The sequence below is a fragment of the Lissotriton helveticus genome, chromosome 2_1, assembly GCF_964261635.1.
Source record: "Lissotriton helveticus chromosome 2_1, aLisHel1.1, whole genome shotgun sequence".
Lineage (NCBI taxonomy): Eukaryota > Metazoa > Chordata > Amphibia > Caudata > Salamandridae > Lissotriton > Lissotriton helveticus.
In genome coordinates, this window is record NC_136059.1 from 1,173,806,099 (window position 1) to 1,173,832,110 (window position 26,012).

The 26,012-nt window shown below is 43.6% G+C and overlaps 1 protein-coding gene across 1 annotated transcript in view; it reads left to right on the top strand.

Moving 5' to 3' along the window:
* LOC144818524 (serum albumin-like) overlaps nucleotides 1–26,012 on the top strand; it is a 236,275-nt gene that overhangs the window by 204,424 nt on the left and 5,839 nt on the right. The window contains exons 13-14 of the mRNA XM_078676034.1: nucleotides 2,756–2,888; nucleotides 3,528–3,612. Of these exons, the coding sequence (XP_078532160.1) occupies nucleotides 2,756–2,888; nucleotides 3,528–3,602 (208 nt within the window). The 3' untranslated portion in view covers nucleotides 3,603–3,612. The remainder of the gene's footprint in view (nucleotides 1–2,755; nucleotides 2,889–3,527; nucleotides 3,613–26,012) is intronic.

A 26,012-nucleotide genomic window follows, 5' to 3' on the forward strand; every position in this document is an offset into this window, starting at 1 on the left:
GCCTGTACTCTGCTGGCATCCGAGAAAACCAAACCCAGATATATTTGAAAACTAAAATCTCAGGGGAGTCCACAGAAGTGTAATTTTCAAAGACCCCCACCATTTTGTTAATTCTCGCAGATATCCTCACATTTCGGTGAGGCAAAGTTCTGGAATCTTAGGGGACTGACAAAAGTTCTGCTACTCTACAATGCCACACTTCTCTTGACGGAAACATGCCTATCATCTGCCATAGGAAAAGCCACAATGTGCAATGTGGAAATGTGAAGATTTTTTCTTTGATTTATAATCATTGTTCTGATGGCAGCTGCGGGATTTGGTTCTAGAGTTGGCCAGCACTCAGGGAAGTCAACCAAACCTGACATGGTTCATCCTATAACCCTTCACAAAGGTGTTGCAGCATTTCTCTAGGACCTAAATTCAGTGCTGTTGCTCAAAGTGCTCAAGTCAAAAAACAAATTCAAATATAACATATACGAAACCTTCCTGTATTCACAAGGTGGAGGACTCACTGGCGGTAATCCGCTAATTTGAGAGTCATGCCTAAACTCACACTGGCATGGGGCTCGGTGCTCTCTGTCCTGGTACCAGAGCTACAACTGGCCACTCGCCACACCATGCCAAGGAGGAGGAACCTCCTTTATGAGTCTCTTAGGATCACTGGACAGTTTTGTATATGACATAATTAAATTTGTTTTTTTTGATTTGAGTATTTTTAAGCAGCAGCACTGAATTTATGTCCTGAAAGAAAACCGCAAAACCTCTGCGGAGGGTTATAGGCTGAAACATGTCGACCTTTGTTTGACACTAAAGGTAGGTTTAATCACTGCGCACAGTGCCCTGTTTTTACTCCTGTCCCAGGATAGCAATAATAAAGGTACTTTCAATTTTTTCAACTAACATACCTGAGCTCCTACCTCTCAAAGAGGGGCCTGTATCCCATACTGTGACTGGGCATCAAGGTATGAGGACGTTCCGAATGATGAAGCATGCCATCTATGTTGGATGAGGGAACCGTCCTTTAAAAGGGATACTCAACTATGGCTAGGCCTCCAGCTACAATAGCCGTATCTATAGATCCAAGGGTTTAACCATTGGAATCCTACCATGGTGGGCTTTTCTAAAAACTAGACACCCAGAGAAATCAATACTGGTGTGGCCTGTATGGTTCATATTACACTTTCCTGTCTAAAAGGTCCTTGCAAATTTCATAACTGGATAAAGAATCTCAATTTCCTCTCACTTTCCAATTTGGGTGGCTGCAGTATTAGACCTGGGGTTTACTGTTTTGATCCAATCCTGTCATGTGTATCAGGTACACCCATACCGGTGAGGTGCTGTTTATTTCAGTAGAAATGTGGGAATAGAGAATGTTACGCTGTTTGCCGTTGGCTGAAAGCACCTGAGATTTCAGTCATATAAATTTGGGCAAATTGCGGGGCATATTTACAAGGAAACAGTTGGAGTGCGGTGTTAAGCCATGATTGCTAACTCCACACTCCAATAGTTTCCAATGCAGGGATGCGCCGTATTTACAATAATGCAGCGCACCCCTGTACTTCCATTAGTGCTGGCGCTAAATTAAGTTGCCTAGCAGAATGGCAGGCCCCCTTGCAGCACAGTGCAAGGGTGCCGGCGTTGTGGGTATAATTCTTCATGTGCAGGAAGATGTCCCTTCCTGCACATAAACAATCAGTAATTAATAATTTCTCCTCGTTTTGCCATGTTAAGTCCAGGTGTTCCCTGGTCTTGTTTTGCAGCTGCCCCATATTTACTCCACCCTTGTAAATAGGGGGCAGCGTAAAAAAAGCAATTGGGGTTGCGGTGGAATGTGCACCTCAACACCCATTTCCCGCCCCTTTCAGGCTAAGTGCTGCACGAAAGGGGCCTTATTCACAAGGAGGCGCTAAGCCACGTGAAGTGGCTTAACGTACCTTTGTAAATACGGCGAAGGGCTTATCACCACGAGAACGTCACAAAAAGTGATGTCCTGGTGGCAATAAGATCTTGTAATTGTGCCCATGCGTTTGCTAACCCACACTTTGACATTGATTCAGCATTATGGGAAGAAAATATTGTGGGTCCCATGAAAAACACCACACCAGATTGCCCTAAGTCACTAGCTTTCAGAAAAAGCAGACCAAATTCCTCGTTAGGCCAAGTCAAAGCGATGGATAAAGAAGGAGGAATTCAACAAGATGCAATTTTACTTGGATAGTTTCACTTTTAATGCACAAATCGAGGTGCCACAAGAGTCAGGGGCAACTGACATGTCTTAACTACTTGATCATTAGGAATGATCATACATCTCCCTTACATGGAGCTCCTTGGTGTTTTTGTTCACGATTTTCTATCTGGTTAAATTGTTTCAAATGTGTACTGTTGTTTTTGGTTGTCTTTCACCTTGTCTTCTCCATTTTACTCAGCTCCTAGCAATTGCATGTGGATCTCATCGATATCGATAATTTTCGCTCGTAAATTTATTATTGATAAATGCAAAGCACACAAACTCCATTTTGCAATGTCTGCGCAACATAAAAACGAAGAAGCAAATAGCCACACAATTAGTAGCAGATAAGCAAACTAGAACCTATTTACCCACTGCACAGTAAATAAGGAAGAGGCATAAATACGCATGTGGTAAAGCTCTCAAATACTGCATGTACAGCAGAAAAACTCTAACGATGTTGTAAGCAATTTTTAATTTTGATTAGATTACATCATCTTCAGATCTATTATCTTAATGTCCCAACAGGTTCCTTATCAACTTGGTAAAACAGAAGCTCGACATCACAGAAGAAGAACTGACAAAAGTCAATTCAGAGTTTGGTGCTATGAGGGAGCATTGCTGCAAAGCCGATAACCACGCGGAATGTTTTACTGTTGAGGTACAGACATCACGTGACCTCGTTTTCTTGAGAAACTCTATGGTACCAGTATACAAACTTGAGCAACAATAACTTGTTGATGTCTATGGTTTCCCACCATCTCTGCTCTGCTCAAAGGCACTATTGCCTACATATGACCGCCATTGCCGTGTTATACTGCTTTACAAACATGGTCATGGTTCAATATTTATTGCACAGAACAAACATGGCCATTACAACCAGTCTGTCTAGTGTTTGTGCCTGCACAAGGAAATGATGGAAACCCAACAGAAACCATATTTTTGTGCTAGGTATTCTCCATTTACGTGTTGAAAGTGCTACGTCCGTTTTAGCACTGCACGTTCCGCGGATATTTCTACATATTCTCTATTTTTATTGTAACTATAGCAGTTATATTTGTGCCATCCAATTAATGTTTTGTGACCTGCTTTTGAAGTGCCTTAAGTGGGTAAATAAGTAATACAAATATAAAAGATTGGAAGGAACTTAGCCCAACTCTGTTTGCATAAAAAAGGTCATACCTTACAGTTTATTAATATGCCTTCAAATTTATAATTCTCCTACAGAAATAGGTTATTGAAGACACAGAAATCATTTTACTGAACTGTTTTTAAAAAAAATATGTTTTTCCCTCTTCAGGGTCCCAAACTGATAGAGAAATGTTTGGTGCTTCTTGGAATTCAAGCTGCAGTTCACGTTCAAGTTGATGTGTAACCGATTTGAGGTAATAGAATTAAACAAAATTATAATAATTACATTTTGTTTGTGTCTATTTACAAGGATAGCTACAAAAGCTCCTTCTCTCAAGCCCCCATGTGTATGTCTGGCGTAGAGCAGCTCTAGTTCTCATGTCACTAGCCTCATGTCATCAACACGAATCGCCAATATACATAAGTTGAAGGGTTTTGGGACAGAACCCTTCAATAACTTACTTTGTCATTTTTTTCTCTTCCTTTTTTAATTCTTGTTTTTTCCCCATTTTATTAGTCATCTTGTGTGTTTAGCCTATGTCTTTATGTTACATTAGTACAAAGCCAATAGTATGTTTTCTTTGGGCCAATAGGAATCATAGTGTAAATTTAACATATATTATTTTATGTGTTAGTTCTAATTACACCCTCCTCGTAACAGGCACATGTACTGTGCTATTAAATATATAAGCAATTGTTATTTGTTTTAAAATATGTATCAGTGGCATTGTTTAATTCTTTTTTTGTGGTATGAGCTTGCAATAAAAAAATTTAAAGAAATGTAGCCATCGCACCAGCTTGCCAATTCCAGAATTCTTCACTTCAAATGTTCTTGATTTTGTCCTATTGTCCCTGGTTGTACCTAATATTTAATTCCCATATCTAGAAAGGCTGTCACCGAAATTGGTGAATACTGAATATTAATAAATAAATATGCATTTGAAATGATCTTATCTAACTAGACACTGTTGTAAACCCTGTGTTTGAAATCACAGAATATAAGGATGTTGGAATCAAGACATTTCTGACATTCAATACGTAGCGCAACTTAGCCTTTTACTGCCCTCCCCACCCCTATGGTGTGGGTCCTGAATATCGAGTAGGAAATATAGTTAGAATATAGGTATATGTTAATATTATAGCCATTATAACAAGGACAAAAATATAAACAGGCAAGAATGTATAGATTTTCAATACCTAACTCTACTTATGTGTACCGTGTTGATGATATATATATATATACAATGGGAGAAAACAATGGTTAAAACGTAGTTATAGTTAGGGAAACCTGTTTATTCTTTCTATACAAACCAAACTTAAACTACACAAACATTATCGTAATTGCAATTGCATATTTATAGACGAGGCGTCAAAGCACTTTTCTGCGGGTCGCAAGCTACTCCGGAATCCAAACAGGATTAGTGGGGAATTAATATAGGGAAGTATTAAATTAATTTGAGCAGTAGACATGTGAGTATGTTATTTGGATTGAAAAAGATAGTAGAGGGATAGAAGAGTGAAGGTTTGGGAAGAGTCTAGAAAGGGTTATTTTTGGGATCATAATAGTAGAATGGGCTTTGTGGTTGAGTCAGAGAGTGGAGGTAGAGGATATATTGAGAGAGGTATAGGGTGAGAAATAGGGTAGTGCATTTGAGAGAGTAGTAGAATGAGGTTTGGGGTGAGTTAGAGAGTGAAGGTAGAGGATATATTGAGAGAGCGTTAGGGTGAAATATAAGGTGGTACATTGTAGATGCTGAATTAGAAGTAATAAATATAAAGATACATAAGTACATGGAAAGTAAATATGTATGTGGAAGGTAATATATGTAGATTTAACTTGTATTTAATAAACTCTTACTTTCAAGTGTTGCTGTACTTTAACTTCATTTATTTATTTTTAAAATTAATAACATATATACATTTGTAATTCAATAGTGAATCAATTGTAGATAAATAGTTATGATAAAAATATACTTATTTATGCAATTTATTTATTTATTTATTTATGTAACTTGTAGAGTGCACTATCACCTTGCAGGCATCCTGGCGCCTCGCAGCTATGTTAAACATAGAATAATATAACCATAAGTAATATGTATATTTGTTAAGCCAAACTGACGAATAGCTATACATTTATAAACATAATTATTATAGAAGTTTACACAAAGGAATACACATATCTAGGTACACATATACAGTCCAAGTAAATGCTTATATACACATGGATATGCTTTATATTTATGTTTGAGTATGGCTTTTATGTGGAAAAGAGCCAACTCTTGAGTAGTGTTCTGAAGTTAAGGTAGTCATCCATGGATCTTATGTTTTAAGGTAAAGAGTTCCATAGTTTTGTTGCTTGAACAGAAAAGGGTGTGCTACCTATGGTTGTTTTCCGGTATGGTGGGATTTTGTGGCGTGGTGCCAATCTGGAGCGGAGGTTCCTTTGTTGAAGGCATTTGGTGATTTTATTCCAGATAAAGAGTGGTTCTGTTCCACATATCGCTTTGTGGGTGATACAAAGCAACTTGAATGTGAATCTTCTGGCAACGGGTAGCCAATGTAGGGTCTTCAAGGCAGGGGAGATGTGGGCTTGTGGCTTTATATGTAGGAGTAGTCTGGCAGCAGAGTTCTGAATCTGTTGTAGTTTTGTTTTAGTTGTTAAAGATGATCCATGGTAGAGGCTATTGGTGTAATAGGGTTTAGACAGAACAAGATAGATAATAGCCTGGACCTTGTGTGGAAATCCCAAGTAAGGGAATATGCGTCACAGAGTTTTTATACATTCGAAAGTCATAGTTATGCCTTAGATTTATAATTTACGCACCACCTACAAATTAATATGACTCGCACACCTTCGAACACTGTCATCTTGTTAACTAAACTACATGAGCTACAGTGGAGTGGTGTAAAGCGGAGTGGCGTAGAGTGGAATAGCTTTGTGAGGATTGGCGCAGAGTGGAGTGGCATAAACTTGATTGGCATAGAGTGGAGTGGCGTAGAGTGGAGTGACGTAGAGTGGAGTGGTATAGAATGAAATGTCTTACAGTGAAGTGTCATAGAGTGGAGTGGTGTTGAGTGAATTATCATAGAGTGTAGTGCTGTAGTGTGGTGTAGAGTTGAGTGACATACAATGGAATAGCGTTGAGTGGAGTGTCATCGAGTGGAATTATGTAGAGTGGCATGGCATATACTAGAGTGGAGTAAAGTGTAGTGACGTGGAAGGAAGGGGCATTTATAGAGCGCATGGTTACCCAGGGGCATCCCAGTGCTAGACACCAAGTCAGAAACTAAGAGAGATTACTGGAAGAGAAAGGTTTTCAGCAATTTCCTGAACTTAAGGTGATCAGGTTCCAGACGAATATGAATAGGGATAGTGTTCCAAAGTCTGGATGCATTGTATGTGAACAAACAGCCTCCGCTCTGTACATCTTTAATCTTAGGAACTGAGATCAGTCCTTTATTCCCAGATCTAAAGGCTCTATTAGGAACATAGGGACGAATCCAAGGGCAAATCAGGGTGGACCTTTTCCTATTACAGACTTATGGATAATACATAGAGCCTTGAATCGAATTCTTTCTTGAACTGGGAGCCAGTGCAGGATTGCAAGGGCAGTAAAAAGAGCATGAGATGGGCCCCGAACCTAAAAAGGATAAGGGAAGGGGGAACAACCCACCAGGGCAATATATGTATACAACAACATGAAAGGGCGGTTCCCAATAATGTAGAGGACCAAATCATTCCAATAATGGCAATTGCCCACAGAACAGCTAAATATATTTAAATTATTTTATTAACATTTGTATTCATAGAAAAATATATATCAAATGTACATAGAACAAAATCCATACTTCATTGCATGAAGACTACATATAATTCATATAACATCAGCCCAGGAACAGGAAGAACAATAAAAAAAGGACCTACATCACTCACTCATTCTACCAATCACTGACTCACTCACAAAACGATACATCCATATTGACTCAACCAACTAAAAACTCTCATCAACCAGACAAAAAAGGAAGCGCCGACGCGCGTTTCGGAACAGTGCCACAGTGGGGAATTCCTTCATCAGGGCGCAATTCATCAAGGTACATAGGAAAAGCACGGTCTTCCAGGAATCCAGGTTAATAAAATTAATTCCCGTTCATAAGTTCTGGGCAGGCAAAAGCATATCTGTGGGCAAAAAGGTATAATCAATAAAGATTGCAAAGATTAATAATATACCCTAATAAAGGGAAGGAAACACTGGTCAATGGTATGGAGTAAAACAAAGTATATTCAAGCTATAATCCATACAGTCCTCAACATACATACTATGAAAAAATTCCTAAAAAGAAATCGTGCAAAATTTTAATATATACAACAAGATATATGGAAGAAGGACAACTACCTCATAAGTAAAGGAGAGAATATTAACAATTTGCAAATTTACATACCAGCAAATAGGCTCCTAAGCAGGCTGGAACAAGAGAATAATGAACGAACAGCCTCACGATATTAGATGGTCGAAATCGAATCAAAATGGAAGCATCAGGAGAAATCTGGACAGCAGTGCATAGAAAATGGGGAGACGTCTAAATATAGATTTTATAAAATGGCACATAACACTAACAGTATTGCTCAGTGTCAGATTCCAGCATACCAGACCAATATGCCGAGGGTGCTTCTGTGTCCGGGGACTCTAAATGCATAAAAACGGAAGAGGCTTACCTGAATACTCAAAAGGACGAGTGTTCCAAGAGAGTGCAGAAGCCCAAAGTTCTTAGTACGAGCAATGTTAAGATGAATGTTCGAAACTCCAAGTAGTCGAGTGAACACAATGCATTCTGAATAAGGAAAACAGAAAATAGACGTTTGCCTAAAGGTATGTACCAAGGATGGTAAAGATACATAAATATTAACGCTGATAATAATATTAAACAGCAACAAATCCCAGGGAGTGCCAACATAAGCGTAACAACCGGTACGATAAATAGTAGAATGACCAAATATATGCTAGAATGATCCAACAGGAGTGGAACAAACAGGACCTAAAACCCGAAATAAGCAACACTGCCTCGTGCAAAATTTACCTTAAATACGGCAACAAGCGCGTAATGCATAAACTTCGGAGACTAAACCCTCCAATCCACCAGGGTAGATGAGGCCGCCGTGGTCAACGAAAAATAGAGCGCTGACAAGGTCCTACGAGATAAGAAAAGAGTGCACGACTTAGAAAGCGACCAAGGCTTCCATAGTAGATGTAAAGTCGACAACGCCGAAATATGCTTACCTCAAGTTCAAAAGATCTCGATATCCATGCCACACGGGTCAGCATCCTACGTCAACAGAGATAGGTCAACCCGAGGTCAACTGGACGGTATAAATACTGGCGGTAAATTCTACAATTCACGGCACCTGTTTGGATCAGGACGACGTGAACGGTCATTCTAAACACTAGACCGCTAGTGGCGGCACCGACTAAGAGAGAACACTGGCGGCCATATTAGAAAGTGAATATACACCGATGCGATATATTCAGAGCATTCGAATTAGATGTTTATAGTTAGACAGAGCTCCAAAATTGCAACGAAATAAGGCAGGTTCCACCAAGGAGAGGGGGAGAAACGGAAAGAGTTCAATAAGAGAAATTAAGGACTCAAAATAAAAAACGACAATAGACATAAAAAAAGGACTATTCAAAATATGAAAAAAGACCAAAAGATAGAAAATAATAAAAGAGAAAGAGAGAGAAAAACAAGTTGAAGTAGCATAATTAAATCATCTCTAAGCCAAAATGTATGTAATAATGACCACAGAACAGAATGAAATCGAGAGTACAGAAAACAAGAATAAGAATCAATGGATCACGTTCTCCCATGGAATATGTTCATTCAGTCCTAAGACAGGCGTCTCAAGAAAGAAAATCCAGTAAACTTCCCTTTTACTTCTAAGGCCCTCGATATTTCCATTTTTTGGACAGTGAATCCGTTCAAGGATAAGCCATTTAAGATCCTCTACCGAGTGTCTCAGGGCTTTCCAGTGTGCAACCAGTGGTGCTCACATACGTGAGTTCCTAATGCAGGATTTATGTTTGGAAAAACGAGTACGGAATTCCCTCCCGGTTTCACCCACGTATCCCTTAGAACAAGGGCAAGTCAGGAGATACACCACATGGATGTATGACGGTACGACGCGTACCGCCACAACGCATTCCTTTACAACGCGTTCCTTACAACGCAAGTCGTTACCACGACTTGCGTTGGGGGCGCGGATTTCGAATAGTATAATTTACTATTCTAACACCAGTCCCCGTGGACACTAGGGAAGGTGTTGGAATAGTAAATATACTATTTTTAATCCTCTAGCGCCCTCCAGCGCAAGTCGGGGTTACGATTTGTGTTGTAACGGACGCGTTGTAAAGGCCACGCGGAGTAAAATCCGCGTGGTAAAGGATGTTTCCCACACCACATTGCTTGTCCTGCAATTGGTCATTTCTCTTAAATTGAATATTCCTTTTACCCCACTTCAATTCAGGGGTACAGATGACCGGATAACAGGCGTGGCAGCCACCGCACCTATGGCTACCTGTAATAGGATTCGTTCCAGTAATGCCCCTTTGGATAGAACCTGAAGGTTCAGCAGGCGATGCCCTCACTAGCATGTTTCTCAAATTCTTATTGCGTCGGAACGCAAAAATGGGTTTAGCCAATTTGTCCGTGGATTTGTCCATATTAAGGAGATGCCACTGAGAATTGATGATAAATCTCAATTTTTCATTGAAGTTGGAATGGGTAAAGGCCATGACAAGTTTGTTATCATCCTTTTTCTTTTTAGGTTTCAGGAGAGTTTCCCTGTCAAAATATTTGGCTCTTTTATAAGAGTCTCTAATCAACCTCCTGGGGTATCCACTGTCTAGAAACTTCATTTTCATCTGTCCAGCATGGTACTCAAAATTGCTCATATCAGTACAGTTACGACGGAGCCTGAGAAATTGGCTGAATGGAATGCGGTTTCTCTGGCTCCGTGGGTGGTAACTCTCGTAAAAGAGCAACTTGTTCCGGGCTGAAGGTTTGGTGTAAAGAGACACTTCAATGTGGCTGTTATTCACTAAAATCCACACATCCAGAAACCCAATCTTAGACGAGCTGGTATTCACGCTAAATTTAAGATGTGGATCGCACAGATTTATCCACAGAATAAATTCATCCAGTTGTTCTTGAGGGCCTCGCCAAATATAGAAAATGTCTATTCTTGTTTTCTGTACTCTCGATTTCATTCTGTTCTGTGGTCAATGTTACATACATTTTGGCTTAGAGATGATTTAATTATGCTACTTCAACTTGTTTTTCTCTCTCTTTCTCTTTTATTATTTTCTATCTTTTGGTCTTGTTTTCATATTTTTAATAGTCCTTTTTTATGTCTATTGTCGTTTTTTATTTTGAGTCCTTAATTTCTCTTATTGAACTCTTTCCGTTTCTCCCCCTCTCCTTGGTGGAACCTACCTTATTTCGTTGCAATTTTGGAGCTCTGTCTAACTATAAACATCTAATTCGATTGCTCTGAATATATCGCATCGGCGTATATTCACTTTCTAATATGGGCGCCAGTGTTCTCTCTTAGTCGGTGCCGCCACTAGCGGTCTAGTGTTTAGAATGACCGTTCACGTCGTCCTGATCCAAACAGGTGCCGTGAATTGTAGAATTTACTGCCGGTATTTATACCGTCCAGTTGTACCTCGGGTTGACCTATCTCTCTTGACGTAGGATGCTGACACGTATGGCATGGATATCGAGATCTTTTGAACTTGAGGTAAGCATATTTCGGCGTTGTCGACTTTACATCTACTATGGAAGCCTTGGTCGCTTTCTAAGTCGTGCACTCTTTTCTTATCTCGAAGGACCTTGCCAGCGCTCTATTTTTCGTTGACCACGGCGGCCTCATCTACCCTGGTAGATTGGAGGGTTTAGTCTCCGAAGTTTATGCATTACGCGCTTGTTGCCGTATTTAAGGTAAATTTTGCACGAGGCGAGTGTTGCTTATTTCGGGTTTTAGTTCCCGTTTGTTCCACTCCTGTTGGATCATTCTAACATATATTTGGTCATTCTACTATTTATCGTACCGGTTGTTACGCTTATGTTGGCACTCCCTGGGATTTGTTGCTGTTTATTATTATTATCAGCGTTATTATTTATGTATCTTTACCATCCTTGGTACATACCTTTCAGGCAAACAAATATTTTCTGTTTTCCTTATTCAGAATGCATTGTGTTCACTCGACTACTTGGAGTTTCGAACATTCATCTTAACGTTGCTCGTACTAAGAACTTTGGGCTTCTGCACTCTCTTGGAACACTCGTCCTTTTGAGTATTCAGGTGAGCCTCTTCCGTTTTTAGGCATTTAGAGTCCCCGGACACAGAAGCACCCTCAGCATATTGGTCTGGTATGCTGGAATCTGACACTGAGCAATACTGTTAGTGTTATGTCCCATTTTATAAAATCTGTATTTAGACGGCTCCCCATTTTCTTTCTATGCACTGCTGTCCAGATTTCTCCTGATGCTTCCATTTTGATTCGATTTCGACCATCTAATATCGTGAGGCTGTACGTTCATTATTCTCTTGTTCCAGCCTCCTTAGGAGCCTATTTGCTGGTATGTAAATTTGCAAATTGTTAATATTCTCTCCTTTACTTATGAGGTAGTTGTCCTTCTTCCCCCAAAAACATTTTTGCTACTTAATCTATGGAGCATTTGTGGTTCTTTGACTCTGATGTTTACATTGTTGTATATATTAAAATTTTGCACGATTTCTTTTTAGGAATTTTTTCACAGTATGTATGTTGAGGACTGTATGGATTATAGCTTGATGATACTTTGTTTTACTCCATACCATTGACCAGTGTTTCCTTCCCTTTATTAGGGTATATTATTAATCTTTGCAATCTTTATTGATTATACCTTTTTGCCCACAGATATGCTTTTGCCTGCCCAGAACTTATGAACGGGAACTAATTTTATTAACCTGGATTTCTGGAAGACCGTGCTTTTCCTATGTACCTTGATGAATTGCGCCCTGATGAAGGATAATTTTGAAATCTCCTGAGGCTCAGCCGGGAGTAGGCTCAATTGCTATTTTGCACGTTTTTAACTTGTGTCAGATCTGTTTTTATAATCTCACTCACCCTGCTCTCTGACACCGAACACTGTCTGCAGGCACCCCCCTCTCAGCGGAGCTAGCGCTGGAGAGGGAGAACACTTGGAGCTTCCTCGGACGCCATTCCCCACGCCGAGCATAGGGACACGCCCACTTTGAGGCCACGCCCCCTGCCACCAGTACAAAGCGCGCTGATCTCACAAGCGCCGCAGATAATTTTGGAACCTCCTGAGGCTCAGCCGGGAGTAGGCTCAATTGCTATTTTGAACGTTTTTAACTTGTGTCAGATCTGTTTTTATAATCTCACTCACCCTGCTCTCTGACACCGACCACTGTCTGCAGGCACCCCCCTCTCAGCGGAGCTAGCGCTGGAGAGGGAGAACACTTGGAGCTTCCTCGGACGCCATTCCCCGTGCCGAGCATAGGGACACGCCCACTTTGAGGCACGTGTATGTACCGGAAGCGCAGCGGACGAGCGCAGGGGGCGCGACGATTGCGCACCGAAGGCGCGCTTAAGGCAAGCTCGTCTGCACTCATCCGCGATCAGGATGCGACCGGGGCCGGTCCCCCTGCCCGTCCCACCAGCAATACCACCGTGACATACACTCGGACTGAGATGATGTCCTGGAGACCTTTCTTATGTTCGGCCTGCCCCTGGTCTATCCCTGACGTTCGGAGCCAGGATTACGTATGTAAAGTTTGCCATTTCTCCCTTCCATCCTTCGATCTAACAAACAGTCTGGCCCACGCTCAGAGTCCTGCCTCCACTTGTGGAGCCTGCCCCTCTTTGACCCTTAGAGCTGCGCTGATTAATTGCAGATCATTGGGCAAACATGCCAATGACATCTGGCAGTCCCTTCTGGACAACAATTGGGATCTGCTTTTCTTAACAGAAACTTGGCTGAATGATACCACGAATCCCATCATCACCCTTGTCCAACCGGAGGGTTATAGTATCATTTGTGCCAATAGACCCAATGGTAAACAGGGGGGTGGCGTTGCCTTAATCCACAAATCCAAATGGATGGCTACCTTCCCCCAATATGATCAAATTGACTGCATAGAAGGTCTGCCTTTTAGTGTTCAAATCTCCCCGTCTACCTCCTGCTCGGGAATATTAATCTACCGCCCCCCCCCATTCCAACACTTCACACCTGCCGGCTCTGGCGGATTATATTATTCAGCTCAGCACACGCTATGCCAATTTCACTGCTTTAGGGGACTTCAATCTCCACGTAAATGAGAAATCTTGTTCGCACAGCAAAAACTTCGTCTCTACGCTGGCGGCCTGCAATCTAGCCCAAAAAATAGCTCTACCCACGCACAAAGCGGGACATACACTAGATTTGATCTGTTCCAACCTACCAAATATTCTGGCAGCTTCCCCCATCCCGGTTATCTGGTCAGATCATTTCCTCATCCCTTTTGAGATTGGTATTCTTCGTCCTATCAGGCCTATTATCACTCCTAAAGCATCAGGTAGAAACTGGAGCCGCATTACCCCAGAAACGCTCCAGGAATACTTAAAAAACTCCCAACCCATCCCGTTGTCTGACCCCGACAGGGGTATTGACTATTTGGACGCCTGGATCGGTCAGGCCCTAGAGGCTTTGGCCCCTCTTAAACCTATCAAGACCTATAGGGCTGCACCATCAGCACCGTGGTATTCCGACGAGCTTCGTCAGAAAAATGCCTCGTGTAAATCTCTCGAACGCTTCTGGAGGCAGAATTATTCCCTGGACAGTAAAACCATCTATAAGACAGCCCTCAAAGAATACCGTAGAATGATTGAGGAGCACAAAAGGGACTATTTGGCCTCTAGAATTAAACACGCTAGCAATGGTGCCAGGGAGATTTTTAACATAGTCAGATCCTTTACAGACCCTAACGTGCTGACTCAGACTCAGCCTGCCTCCTAGTCTCTGTGCGATAAACTTTCGCAATTCTTTGAGGAAAAAATTGAGAATATCTACTCCTCCTTCCCTATCTCTAACAGAGAAGGATCGGAGGAGGAATCCACTACTTACTTGCTACAGTCGTCCACTTTGTTAGAATTTGCAGACATTTCGGAAGCCGACACTATGGTAGAACTACTCAAATGCAAATCGGGTTCTCCAAATGACCCCTGGCCAGCCAAACAATATAAGAAACTGGCACCCCTGCTCAATCCTTACTTGAACCATATTTGGAATGAATCTTTGAGAACGGACAGTTTTCCCGCCAAATGGAAGCATGCTTCCCTGGTCCCCATTCTGAAGAAGCCCAATTTAGACCCTGACAACCCCAGTAATTACAGGCCCATTTCTCTTCTGCCCGCCCCAGCCAAGATCCTGGAAAAACTGGTACACTCCCAGCTGGCGAATTACATCGAATCCAATGGGCTCCTACATGACTCTCAGCGCGGCTTTCGGTCGGGCCACAGCACGGAGTCAGCCCTTATCGAAATGGCTGACTCGGTGAGATGGGTGCTGGACCGGAGGTCGAGGGCGGTGTTAGTGCTGCTGGATCTCTCAGCGGCATTTGACACCGTCTCTCATAAGATCTTGCTGAGAAGGCTGGGGGACCTGGGTATAGGCGGAACTGTGTTGCAGTGGCTCTCTTCTTATCTATGCGACCGCACACAGCAGGTATACACCTCTCCTTATACCTCCTCCGCTAGACCACTCAAATGGGGAGTTCCACAGGGCTCATCCCTGAGTCCGCTTTTGTTCAATGTTTACTTCACCCCCTTGGCTAAACTGATTGCGCAAACTGGGATTAAATCCACCTCCTATGCTGACGACATTCAGCTACTTTTCACCTTTGATACACCCTCCGCCTCTGCCTTTGATCCGTTGAAATCCTGTCTCAGGGACATTTCCAACTGGATGGACTCCAACTCCCTCCGTCTCAATGCAGGAAAGACGGAGATCCTGTTTTTTAATTCACCATCCCCTTTGGATCCCAGTCTGTGGTGGCCAGAGGATCTGAGCCAAGCCCCCACGCCCAAAGACTCTGTGAGAAATTTGGGAGTGCGTTGGGATAATCACCTTAGTTTTAATGCCAAGGTTCAAACAGTAGCAGCATCCTGCTTTGCAAAGATCAAGACTATTAACCAGCTTATCAATTATCTGCCGGTGGACTGCCGTAAGACTGTGGTCCAAGCTTTGACAACATCTCATCTTGACTACGCCAACGCACTATACCTTGGTATCACAGCAGGCCTATGTCATAAACTACAGACTGTCCAAAATGCTGCCGCTCGGCTGGTGGAGAGAATTCCTGCTAGACATCACATCTCTCCACACCTTCGTAAACTGCATTGGTTACCCATTGCTAAGAGATGTGTATTCAAGGCCATGACTCTGGCTTTTCGTGCTTCTAAGGGCATTGGTTCGGCCCATCTGAAAAGCACTCTGCGGCCGTATGTTAATACCAGGACATTACGTTCTAATTCCCTACTTTTCCTGGAAACTCCAAGATTCAAACAAACTCGTGCTGGAGGGAAAACATTCGAGGTTTGCGCCACTCAGTGTTGGAACAAGCTTCCGGTTGCCTTACGCGCTTGCCAGACAGAATCGGCATTCCGAAAGTCTCTGAAGACTCACCATTTCTCCACATAATGTTTTCCTCTGTTCCTACTCCCTCTGTTCCCAGATTTATCAGCGCCGGGACGCCCCGTTGGGGCAGCTGTGCGCTTTATAAAACACACAAATAAATAAAATAAATTCCCCACTGTGGCACTGTTCCGAAACGTGCGTCGGCGCTTCCTTTTTTGTCTGGTTGATGAGAGTTTTAGTTGGTTGAGTCAATATGGATGTATCGTTTTGTGAGTAAGTCAGTGATTGGTAGAATGAGTGAGTGATGTAGGCCCTTTTTTTATTGTTCTTCCTGTTCCTGGTCTGATGTTATATGAATTATATTTAGTCTTCATGCAATGAAGCATGGATTTTGTTCTATGTACATTTGATGTATATTTTTCTATGAATACAAATGATAATAAAATAATTTAAATACATTTAGCTGTTCTGTGGGCAATTGCCATTATTGGAATTATTTGGTCCTCTACATTATTGGGAACCGCCCTTTCATGTTCTTGTATACATGGGTTGCAAGGGCAGGCTTTGCCAAGGTGCGTTTAGGAATATTCAGCAGCATCGCGGCCGCACAAATCTGAACTGTTTGTAGTTTTTTAATAGTGGTTTGAGGGGCTCCACGGTATATGGCAGTAGCATAATCTAGCCGTGACAAAACGAGGGCCTGCACCAGGAGTCGCCTCACGGTAAACGGAAGCAAAGGAAACACCTTTCTAAACCTTCTCAGTAAGCCGTAACAACTCCTTGCTACTTTGCGTGATTGCTCTCTGAAATCGAGATTGCAATCAATCCAAACTCCTAAACTCTTTATTTGATTTTTTTGGAGCAGGGGAGGACCAATGCAGCTAGGCCGGAGGTGATCTACATTTGGGGGTGCTGATTTCCCCAATAAAAGGAGTTCTGTCTTAGATCCATTAAGTTTCAAGAAGGAACCACTCATCCAATTAAAAACTTTCTCCAGGCATGTGGCAGGATCAGGGTCTCGGAGGTTGGATTGCTTCAAAGAAATAATTAATTGCGTATCGACAGCATATATGACAATCTGTACCCCAAATCAGTGTACTATTTCCGCCAAAGAACTCATATACACGTGGGGCTTAGGGAAGATCCCTGTGGGACCCCACAAGTCAGTGGAATAGGTTTCGATGAGCATTCTCATTCGAAGACCATGTCGACCCTGTTTTGTAGAAAGGACTGTAACCATTTCAATGCCTCTCTGGTCACTCCAACCTCCCGTAGTCTTTGTATCAGAAGTTGATGATTGACAGTGTCAAAGGCCACGCTAAGGTCCAATAGGATAAGAGCAGCACAGCCTCCGTTGTCAAGAGTCTTCCTAATTTCCTCCACTGCAGCCAAATAGCTGTCTCAGTGCCTTGTTGAGGTCTAAATCCAGTCTGCTTAGGGTGCAGACAGTTGTTTTCTTCCAAAAAAGCTGATAAAATCACGTTGATATATTTCTCTGCTAATTTACTGACTCCTGGCAAAAAGGAGATAGGACGATAGTTTCCCCAGTTTTCTGGATCCAAATTGCTTCCACCCTGGCATGTTTCCATTGTGGTGGAACAATTCCAGTTTTGAGTGAAATGTTTATACAATCAAGTATGACAGGTGAGACCACCTCTGAGATTTGGTGGAGGATAGTGGGAGGGGCAACATCTAGAGGAGAGCCCAATTTAAGCTCACTGAGCATCCTTTGTAAAGTGTTAAGGTCCATCAGATGGAATTCCTCCAGAAGAATAGAGTTATTGGGGGTGATTATATCACCTAATGCAGGCATCTGTTGGGCGGCATTAGGAGGAAAAGACTCATAGATAGTTTGTATTTTTTCTGAGAAGAACTCAGCGATCTGATCACACTGCAATTGAGCATTGTCTGTGCAATTGAGGGGAGCAGGGGGTGTGAGAAGGTGTTAGAAATGGGATCTCTGACTGGCCAAGGCTTGCGCCAAAGTCAGTCAGAGACCACCACTCTAAGTCAGGGCAAGGGAGTTACACGCCAAGATAACCCCTGCTCACCCCTTTGGTAACGTGACACGAGCAGTAAGGCTAAACTCAGAGGCCATGTAAGTTAAGCGTTTGCGCGCGTACCCAGCAACAACACCCAAGGCCCACCAGAAAGGAAACTCCACACAAGGTTTATTTATTTATTATTTATTTATTTGAAAGTTTTATACAGCGCGAACAAGACCCTTACGGGTATCAGAGCGCTTTACAATAAGCGTATATAGGCAGGACATATGAGGAAATAAAAGGAACGTAAGAATAACATCAAAATCTTAAAAACAAACGAAAAGAAACATGCAGGGAGTAAAACAAGGCGATAGAGCATGGTGGTAGAGGAAATCCTAGATAACAGGGCAAAAACAGATAAGGTGCAGAAACTAGCTCGGTGTAGAAGGATGATGGGAATACATAGAACAAGTGAATATCAAAATATAACATCAAAATAAATGGACCAAATTTTTGGATATAAACAAGCCAGGCTTTAGAATGGTATGTGAAAAGGGTGAAATAAGGGTTCTTAAAAACAGTCATGTAAGGCAATGGTTACGTAAATTTCGCCATCAGGATGCCTTTTACTTCCAGTTTGAAAGAGGACGAAGAGGGGTTAAGTCTTATTTGTGGTGGGAGGGTATTCCAAATCCTGGGTGCCATTCCTGAAAAGGAGCGATTATAGGTTTTTTCCTTATTGAATTTTTGTGGTTTCAAAAGGAAGTTTTCCGAACTTCTTGTTGATCTTGATCCTCCTGATATAGTGAGTTTTTGTGTGAGTTAGCTGGGTGCACTATGATGTAGGGCCTTGTGCGTCATGCAGGCTATTTTCAGGTGGATTCTGGCTTCAAATGGCAGCCAGTTAAGAGACTTTAGATCAGGGGAGATATGGGCCCTTTTTTTCGAGCCCGTGATGAGTCTCGCTGCTGCATTGGTGGATGCTCTTAGAGGAGCTGTGGTGGTTTTGGGGAGACCACATAACGCAACACTTCCATAGTCCAGCCACGGTAGAACAAGAGCCTGAACCGCTAACTTGAAGTCATTAGGAGGTAGGAAAGGCTTCAGTTTCCTTAGTGTATTGATCTGAAAATGTACTCCCTTCGGTGCATTACTAATATGCTTCTGCATATTGAGGTTGGAGTCCAGTGTTATACCAAGTGATTTCGCCGAGTCGACAATGGTTGGTTGAACACCGAGTGCTGTGAGGTTTTTTATCAGATTGTGCATAGTGGGGACTTTGGCGGGTGGGGCGATAAGAAGGAATTCAGTTTTTAAAGCATTCAGTTTGAGGTGATTCACTGCCAGCCAAGTTTGGGTGGTCTTAAGAGTGTTGTTGAGTAGTCTAATGTCATCCAAAGTGTTGATCTTGAGGTAGAGTTGGGTATCATCTGCATACATGTGGAACTGCACGTTAGAGGTTTGTAGCAAATCGGAGAGTGGTTCCATGAACAGATTGAAGAGAATAGGCGATAATGAGGAGCCTTGTGGGACTCCTAGCGTAACAGGCGTTGGTATGGACAGTGTGTTGTTGACCTTAAATTTTTGAGTCCGGTTATGCAGAAAAGATGTAAACCAGTTGAGCACTGGTCCTGAAAGACCCATTCTGTGTTTCAATAGATCAATCAAGTGTTCGTGTTTGACCGCGTCGAAAGCTGAGGAGAGGTCTAATAGGATGAGGAGGCATGCTTCGTTACGATCGAGTAGTTGACGTGCATCATCAATGATGTGTTTCATGGCAGATTCTGTACTGTGATTTGCGCGGAAGCCGGATTGGTGCTTATTTAGCAGCTTGAAGTGATCAATATGTTTAGTCAATTGGTGGTGAACACATTTTTCCAGAAGTTTGGCCAGAGTGGGAATATTGGATATTGGGTGGTAGTTGTTGAGGTCCGTGGGGTCAGCTGTGGGTTTCTTGAGGATGGGAGACACTTGTGCTACCTTCAAAGAGTCGGGGATGCAGCCTTGTTGAAGTGAGCTGTTGATGATCTTGGTCCATATTGGTAGTAGTGAGGGGGTAAGATCTTTGACCGCATTTGCGGGGAGAGGGTCAGTTAGGTGGTTGGAGAGCTTTAGGGCACTCATAAATTTGCCTATTACTTCTTCAGAATAGGGGTGGAAGTGAGACCATGTTGCGTTGTTTTTCAAGGTAAACTTTGAAGCGATTTGTTATGTATAAAAATAGCCTTTGTATTATAGCACAACACATTAGATAAAAACACACACTTTACAATGTGCCAACAGGCACGGGCAAAATTTACAGGGGATATGTACATGACAGGGCCACATGGACCACTGTCAGGAATATGCACTTGTAGATTTTAGAATACTTGTAGAAATTAGCACTTAGAACATAGAATATAAAATCACTGTAGCACACAATATAAAATAGAGCACACAACCAGTAACTACTGGTACCAGGTAAGTACTACCTACGCAACCCTAACCACCTTAGGAGAATACTACGCAGGGAACCTGGACCTCACTAGCAACACCTGTACTAGAAGGAACAACCACCTAAGTATCACTATACATTTAGGGGTATAGGCATGAACACATTACACATGATGCATCACAACATTCAGAGGTGTAGGGAAGAAAACACATGCTGCATAAACAGACATTCAGCGGTGTAAGGAAAAGCACATGACGCATTAAAAACACATTCAGAGGTGCAGCAAAGAACAATTGCGCAGAAATTACATAAGCCACAACCTGTGACTAGTCCCCAGGCCAACTGGCCTCTCTGGGGCTAGGACCCCCTGTGTCCCAAATGTCAGGGCATAAACGGAGCAGCTGCCCACTAAGTGCTGGGCAGCTTGAGAACTGATGTGGCCAACACGGTGGAGCCTCGCAGGCTCTGGCCACCAGAACACTCGTGTCCTTAGGAGCCTCGTGGGCGCGAGAATAACTGGGGGGGGCAAGTGGGAGCGGCCCGCTGCCTTCTGGGGCCGCTCTGGCACGAAGGACAATGCCCCCCTTTTACGGTGGAGTCCCTCTCGGGGAACTCGAGAACAAATGGGGCCCTTGGGAGCCTCTCAGGGCTCGCAAAACAAATATACCCCCACGAGCCTCTCAGGCTCATCAATCCAATAGGCCGCCTGGAGCCTCTCCGGGCTCAGTAACTTAAGTAATGAGCCCTGAGCTTCTCTGGGCTCTTCAACAAAAGGCGCCCGTTGAAGTCCCGCTCGGGGGACTCAGACTCAAGTGAGGCCCCACGGGCCTCGCACTGAAGGAGAGGGGCGGGCACCGGAAATGTGCCCATACGCCCGCCTCTCCTTCAAGGAACTCACCGGGTCTTGCAGCGGCTGTCTGGAGAGGTCCCGCTCCTCGGGACTCTCTGATGTCGCGGCCACCTCTCGCCTCTCCGGGGCTCTCCCTCGCTCTTGGGAGCCCTGGGGGGGGGGCGGCGACAGTGATCTTGGGCAGGGCAGGAGCGCCGAGTAGGCTCCCACCGCTTCCTGCTTCTTCGGCTCCTCCCCGATGACCCGGCGGGATGCTCAGCCGGCTGGGCCAATCCCAGCGCGGCCTTGGGTTGATGCCAGCGGCTTCCTTCACACGGGAAACTCGGCCTCGGGGCCGCGGCGGCAATATTCCTCGGGCAGGCGAGGGGTGGGCACCCGCGAAGAATACACAAATATGGGCCAAACCTGCAGGGTGGGCTCCTGTGAGGGTAACAAGAAAGCGCTCCCAAGCGTTTAGTGGCAGAATAAAGTGCTCCCAGGAGCTAACAGCACCAGAGTTCAGCACAAAGTCCTTCAGGAGGTGGGGGGCAAGGCTGGGCCCAGAGTCAGCTCACAGGGTCCTCCTAGGCAGGGAGGCAATCCCCAGTGGCGCTCCTCCTGGCTCCCAGCAGCAGCAGCCCCCCTCCAGAAAGGATCCAAGAAGAGAACATTTTGTAAGGGGAAACAGCCCCTTCTTATACTAGAAAATCCTTTGTCTCAGGGTGCAGGGTGGGGAAAAAACCAGTCGCAGCTGGTTTTGGAGCACTTTGTTTTCCTCAGCCACCCTTTCCTTTCACTGGCCAGGCTAGGATTATTAGACGCACCACAGGGGCGGAGCCAGCATTGTGTGGGGAAAGCCCAGCCCTATTCAGGTCCCAGGTGTACTCCTCCCTCACATCACTCATGCTAATCTCAACACTCACCACCGGGGCAGACCCATCCAGACTCCTGGAGCCAGGCTCACCAGCCAGCTCCAGCCAATCACAAGCCAGACACAAATTACACAAACATGCCAACTTCCACAATAGACACAATCATGCCGCATACCTCATTGCGCAGCATTTAATCACACGAGTTTGCACATACCAAACTCGAGCTTGCACTCCCCACGCATCAGGAACTACCAGTGATACATACATTCCCCATGCATTCCTATGGGAGGGCAGGCCAATGTCACCACATGCACTCAGAGTGCGCACGCACTTTCCACTGGGACACAGTGAAAGTGCGCAGAAGCCAAAAATCACTACCTCTAGGTCACCATGAAAAGCAAAAAGTTTAAGGGTGAACCTGCCAGAAGGGCCAAGTCCAGCAGAAGGGGATTGGCGATTTTAAAAATTTCACGCGGAGAATTAGCCGATAAAATGATTCCCTAATAATAAAAGGCTTGAATATTTTTTATTTCGTTTTTATAAATTTTACTTTACTAGCCGCAGAAAAATCCTTCCTCCAACTTCTTTCATGCCTTTTACATGTCTGTTTTAACTGACGTAGTTTTTGGGAGTACCAAGCATTCTTTTTTACTCCCATCCTTTCTGAAATTTCCCTCTTAGGAAGGATACAATGAAGTGCATCCTCAAGCCAATTATTGAGGTTATCTTTAGCAACAATGGGGTTAGGATGAGATGGAGGGAGGCTATTTCTAAGATTATTGGTCAGTATGTCTAGAGGAAGTTTCGACCACCTACAAGCAATTTTGTTGGTTCTAATAGTAGGTGGATTGACATCTGGTAGAGTCCAGTTAAAAGAGAGTAGGAAGTGGTCAGACCACGGAACGGGAAAAGCATCTTCTAACACTTAATTTTTTATATTAGAAAAAATGGGGTCAAGCAAGTGACCTTTGGTGTTGGTAGGCGTGTTTACTTTTAGCATCAATGGATACATTGCAAGTTCGTCCGCTAATTCTACGGGGGTGACGGAAAGGTCATCATCAAAATGAAGATTAAAATCACCCAAGATGGTGAAATTAGGGGATGCACTGGCTAAATTTGCTCCAGGATCGGGTAGTTCCTTTTTAAAAAGACCCAGCGGACCTGGGGGACGGTACACCAGAATCCCTGAAAAAGTATATGTAGGTGATAACTCAATCACAAAAGACATACTTTCACAATCGGGGACTGGATTTGCTGTGGTTCTACATGCAAAGGTATCCTTATGAATTATGGCCAGGCCGCCCCGCGACCTATATTACGGTTGAGCCTTTGAATGACATAATGTGGGGGCAAAGATTGGACTATGTCAAAGTCTGTGTCTTTGTTAAGCCACGTCTCGGTTAAAAATAAAGCATCAGGGTTTCTCTCTTCAAGAAGAAGATACATTTCAGTAGAATGTTTAGAGAGCAAGTGCAGTTAAGCAAAAACATATTTACCTGCCTTTTAAAAGAAGGAACTACTGATCTTTGTAGGTTTGAAAGTGAAAACTGCAATGAGTGCAATGCAAGCTCGCATTATCAGGGGGCATAGCATGCGCGCAATTCCTATCTACTTCTCTTCTAGAATCATAGAGTTGCGCAGTAGTAAAGATAGTTCTTATCCTCTCAAAACCGGCATGGGTTCCTGCCCCTGGTCCCGTATGCACACGAATGGGCGCAGACGGGCTTGCCTTAGGCACGCCCACTGAGCGCGTCCGCTGCGCGCTCGCGTCATCCGCTAATTTATCGTGGCCGGCCTGACGTGAGTTAGTTTGAAGGCTAGACCGCTAACCTGTCCTTAGAAAGTTTCCCCCCTCGAGCTCTAACACAGCTTGTGTAGTGCAAGTACAAAGTGCAAATGTGCAAGTTCAATGTGCAATATAATTTCTAAATTCAATTTTAAAATCAGATTAAAAATGTGAGAGAAAGTAAGAACAGTTTTCTCCACAGATTTTACCGACTGGCGCCAAAGCGCGGTCGCGTCATCGGCCAATTTATCGTGGCCGGCCTGACGTGAGTTAGTGTGAAGGCTAGACCCCTAACTTGGCCTTAGAAAGTTTCCCCCCTCGAGCTCTAACACAGGTCATGTAATACAAGTACGTGGAGTAGAATAACAGAGTGGAGTGGTGAAAAAGTGATGTACAGTGGAGTAGCTTACATTTGGAGTGGGATAGAGCAGAGTGGAGGTAGTGTACCATGGAGCAGTGAACAGTGGAGTGGCAAAAAGTTGATTGGCACAGATTAGAGTGGCAAAGAGTTGAATGGCAAATAGTGGATTAAGGTACAGTGGAGTGGCATAGAGTGGTATATAATACACTGAAGTGGTGTAAGGTGGTGATGAGTCGAGTGGCACAGATTAGAATAGCATAGAGTGGGTAGACATAGAGGCACAGAGTGCAGTTGCGTAGAGTTGAGTGGCATTGAGTCCAGTGGCATAGAGTAGAGTGGCACACAGTGTAAGTGCAGTGGGGTTGAGTGCAGTGGCGTGGAGTGGAGTGGCATAGAGTGGAGTGGCATAGAGTAAAGTGGAATAGGGTAGACTATAGTGGAGTGAGGTAGAGTAGAGTGGAATAGTATAGAGTGTATTGGCATAGAGTGGTGTGGCGTAGAGTGAAGTGGCATAGAGTTGAGTCATGTAGAGTGAAATGGCGTAGTGGTGTAGAGTAGAATAACATATAGTGAAGAGTATTGTTGACGTTGAGTGGAGTAATGTTAAGTGGAGTGTTGTAGGGTACAGTGAAGGACAGTGTTGTACAGTGTAGTGTTGTACAATGGTGTGTCGTAGGGTGGAGTAGAGTGGAGTGGCATACAGTGGAATGGCATAGAGTGAAAGAGCATAGATGGAGGTGGCATAGAGTGGAGTGGAGTGGCTTACAGTGGAGAGGTGTACAGTGGAGAGGTGTAAAGCAGAGAGACATAGAGTGGAATAGCATAGAGTGGTGTGGCATAACATTGAGTGGTGTAGAGTGGAATTGCATAAAATTGAATGGCGCAGAATGGAGTGGAAAAGAGTGGAGTGACATGGGGTGGAGTGGCGTAGAGTGGAATGGCATAGAGTGGAGTGGCGTACAGTGGGGTGGTATAGAGTGAAATATTGAGTGTAGTGGCATAGAGTTGTGTAAAGTCGAGTGGCGTGTCATGGCATAGTGTAGAGTCCAGTGGCAACAAGTGGAGTTGTGTAGAGTGATATAGCATGCAGTAGTGTGGCTTAAAGTGGAGTGATATAAAGTAGAATAGCATAGAGTTATTTGCATAGAGTGGTGTGAAGTCAAGTGGTGTAGAGTGGAATAGCGTAGAGTGGAGTGGCACAAAGTGAAGTGGTGTAGAGTGGAAGAGCATAGAGTGGAGTGGCCTACAGTGGAATAGTTTAGAGTATAGTGGGCTTCAGTGGATTGGCACAAAGTTGAGTGGCGTACAGTAGAGTGGTGTAGAATGGAGTGGTGTAGAGTTGAATGTCATAGAGCAGAGTGGTGTAGAGTGGAAAACCATGCAGTGGAGAGCCATGCAGGTTGTAGAGTAGCATAAAGCGGAGTTGAGTAAAGTGGAGTGGCATAGAGTGGCATGGCATACAGTAAAGTGGCATAAAGTGGAATGCACAGAGTACAATAGCGTAGAGTGGAGTGGCATAGAGTGAAGTGGAATATAGTTGAGTGCATAGATGGTGAGGCATAGATTGGATTGGCATAGAGTAGAACAGCATAGATTTAACTGGCTTATATTGTGTGGCATATAATTAAATAGCTTAGAGTAGAGGGGCTTGGAGTGGCCAAGAGTAATTTGGCATAGAGTTGAATAGCATGGACTGGCATGGTGTAGAG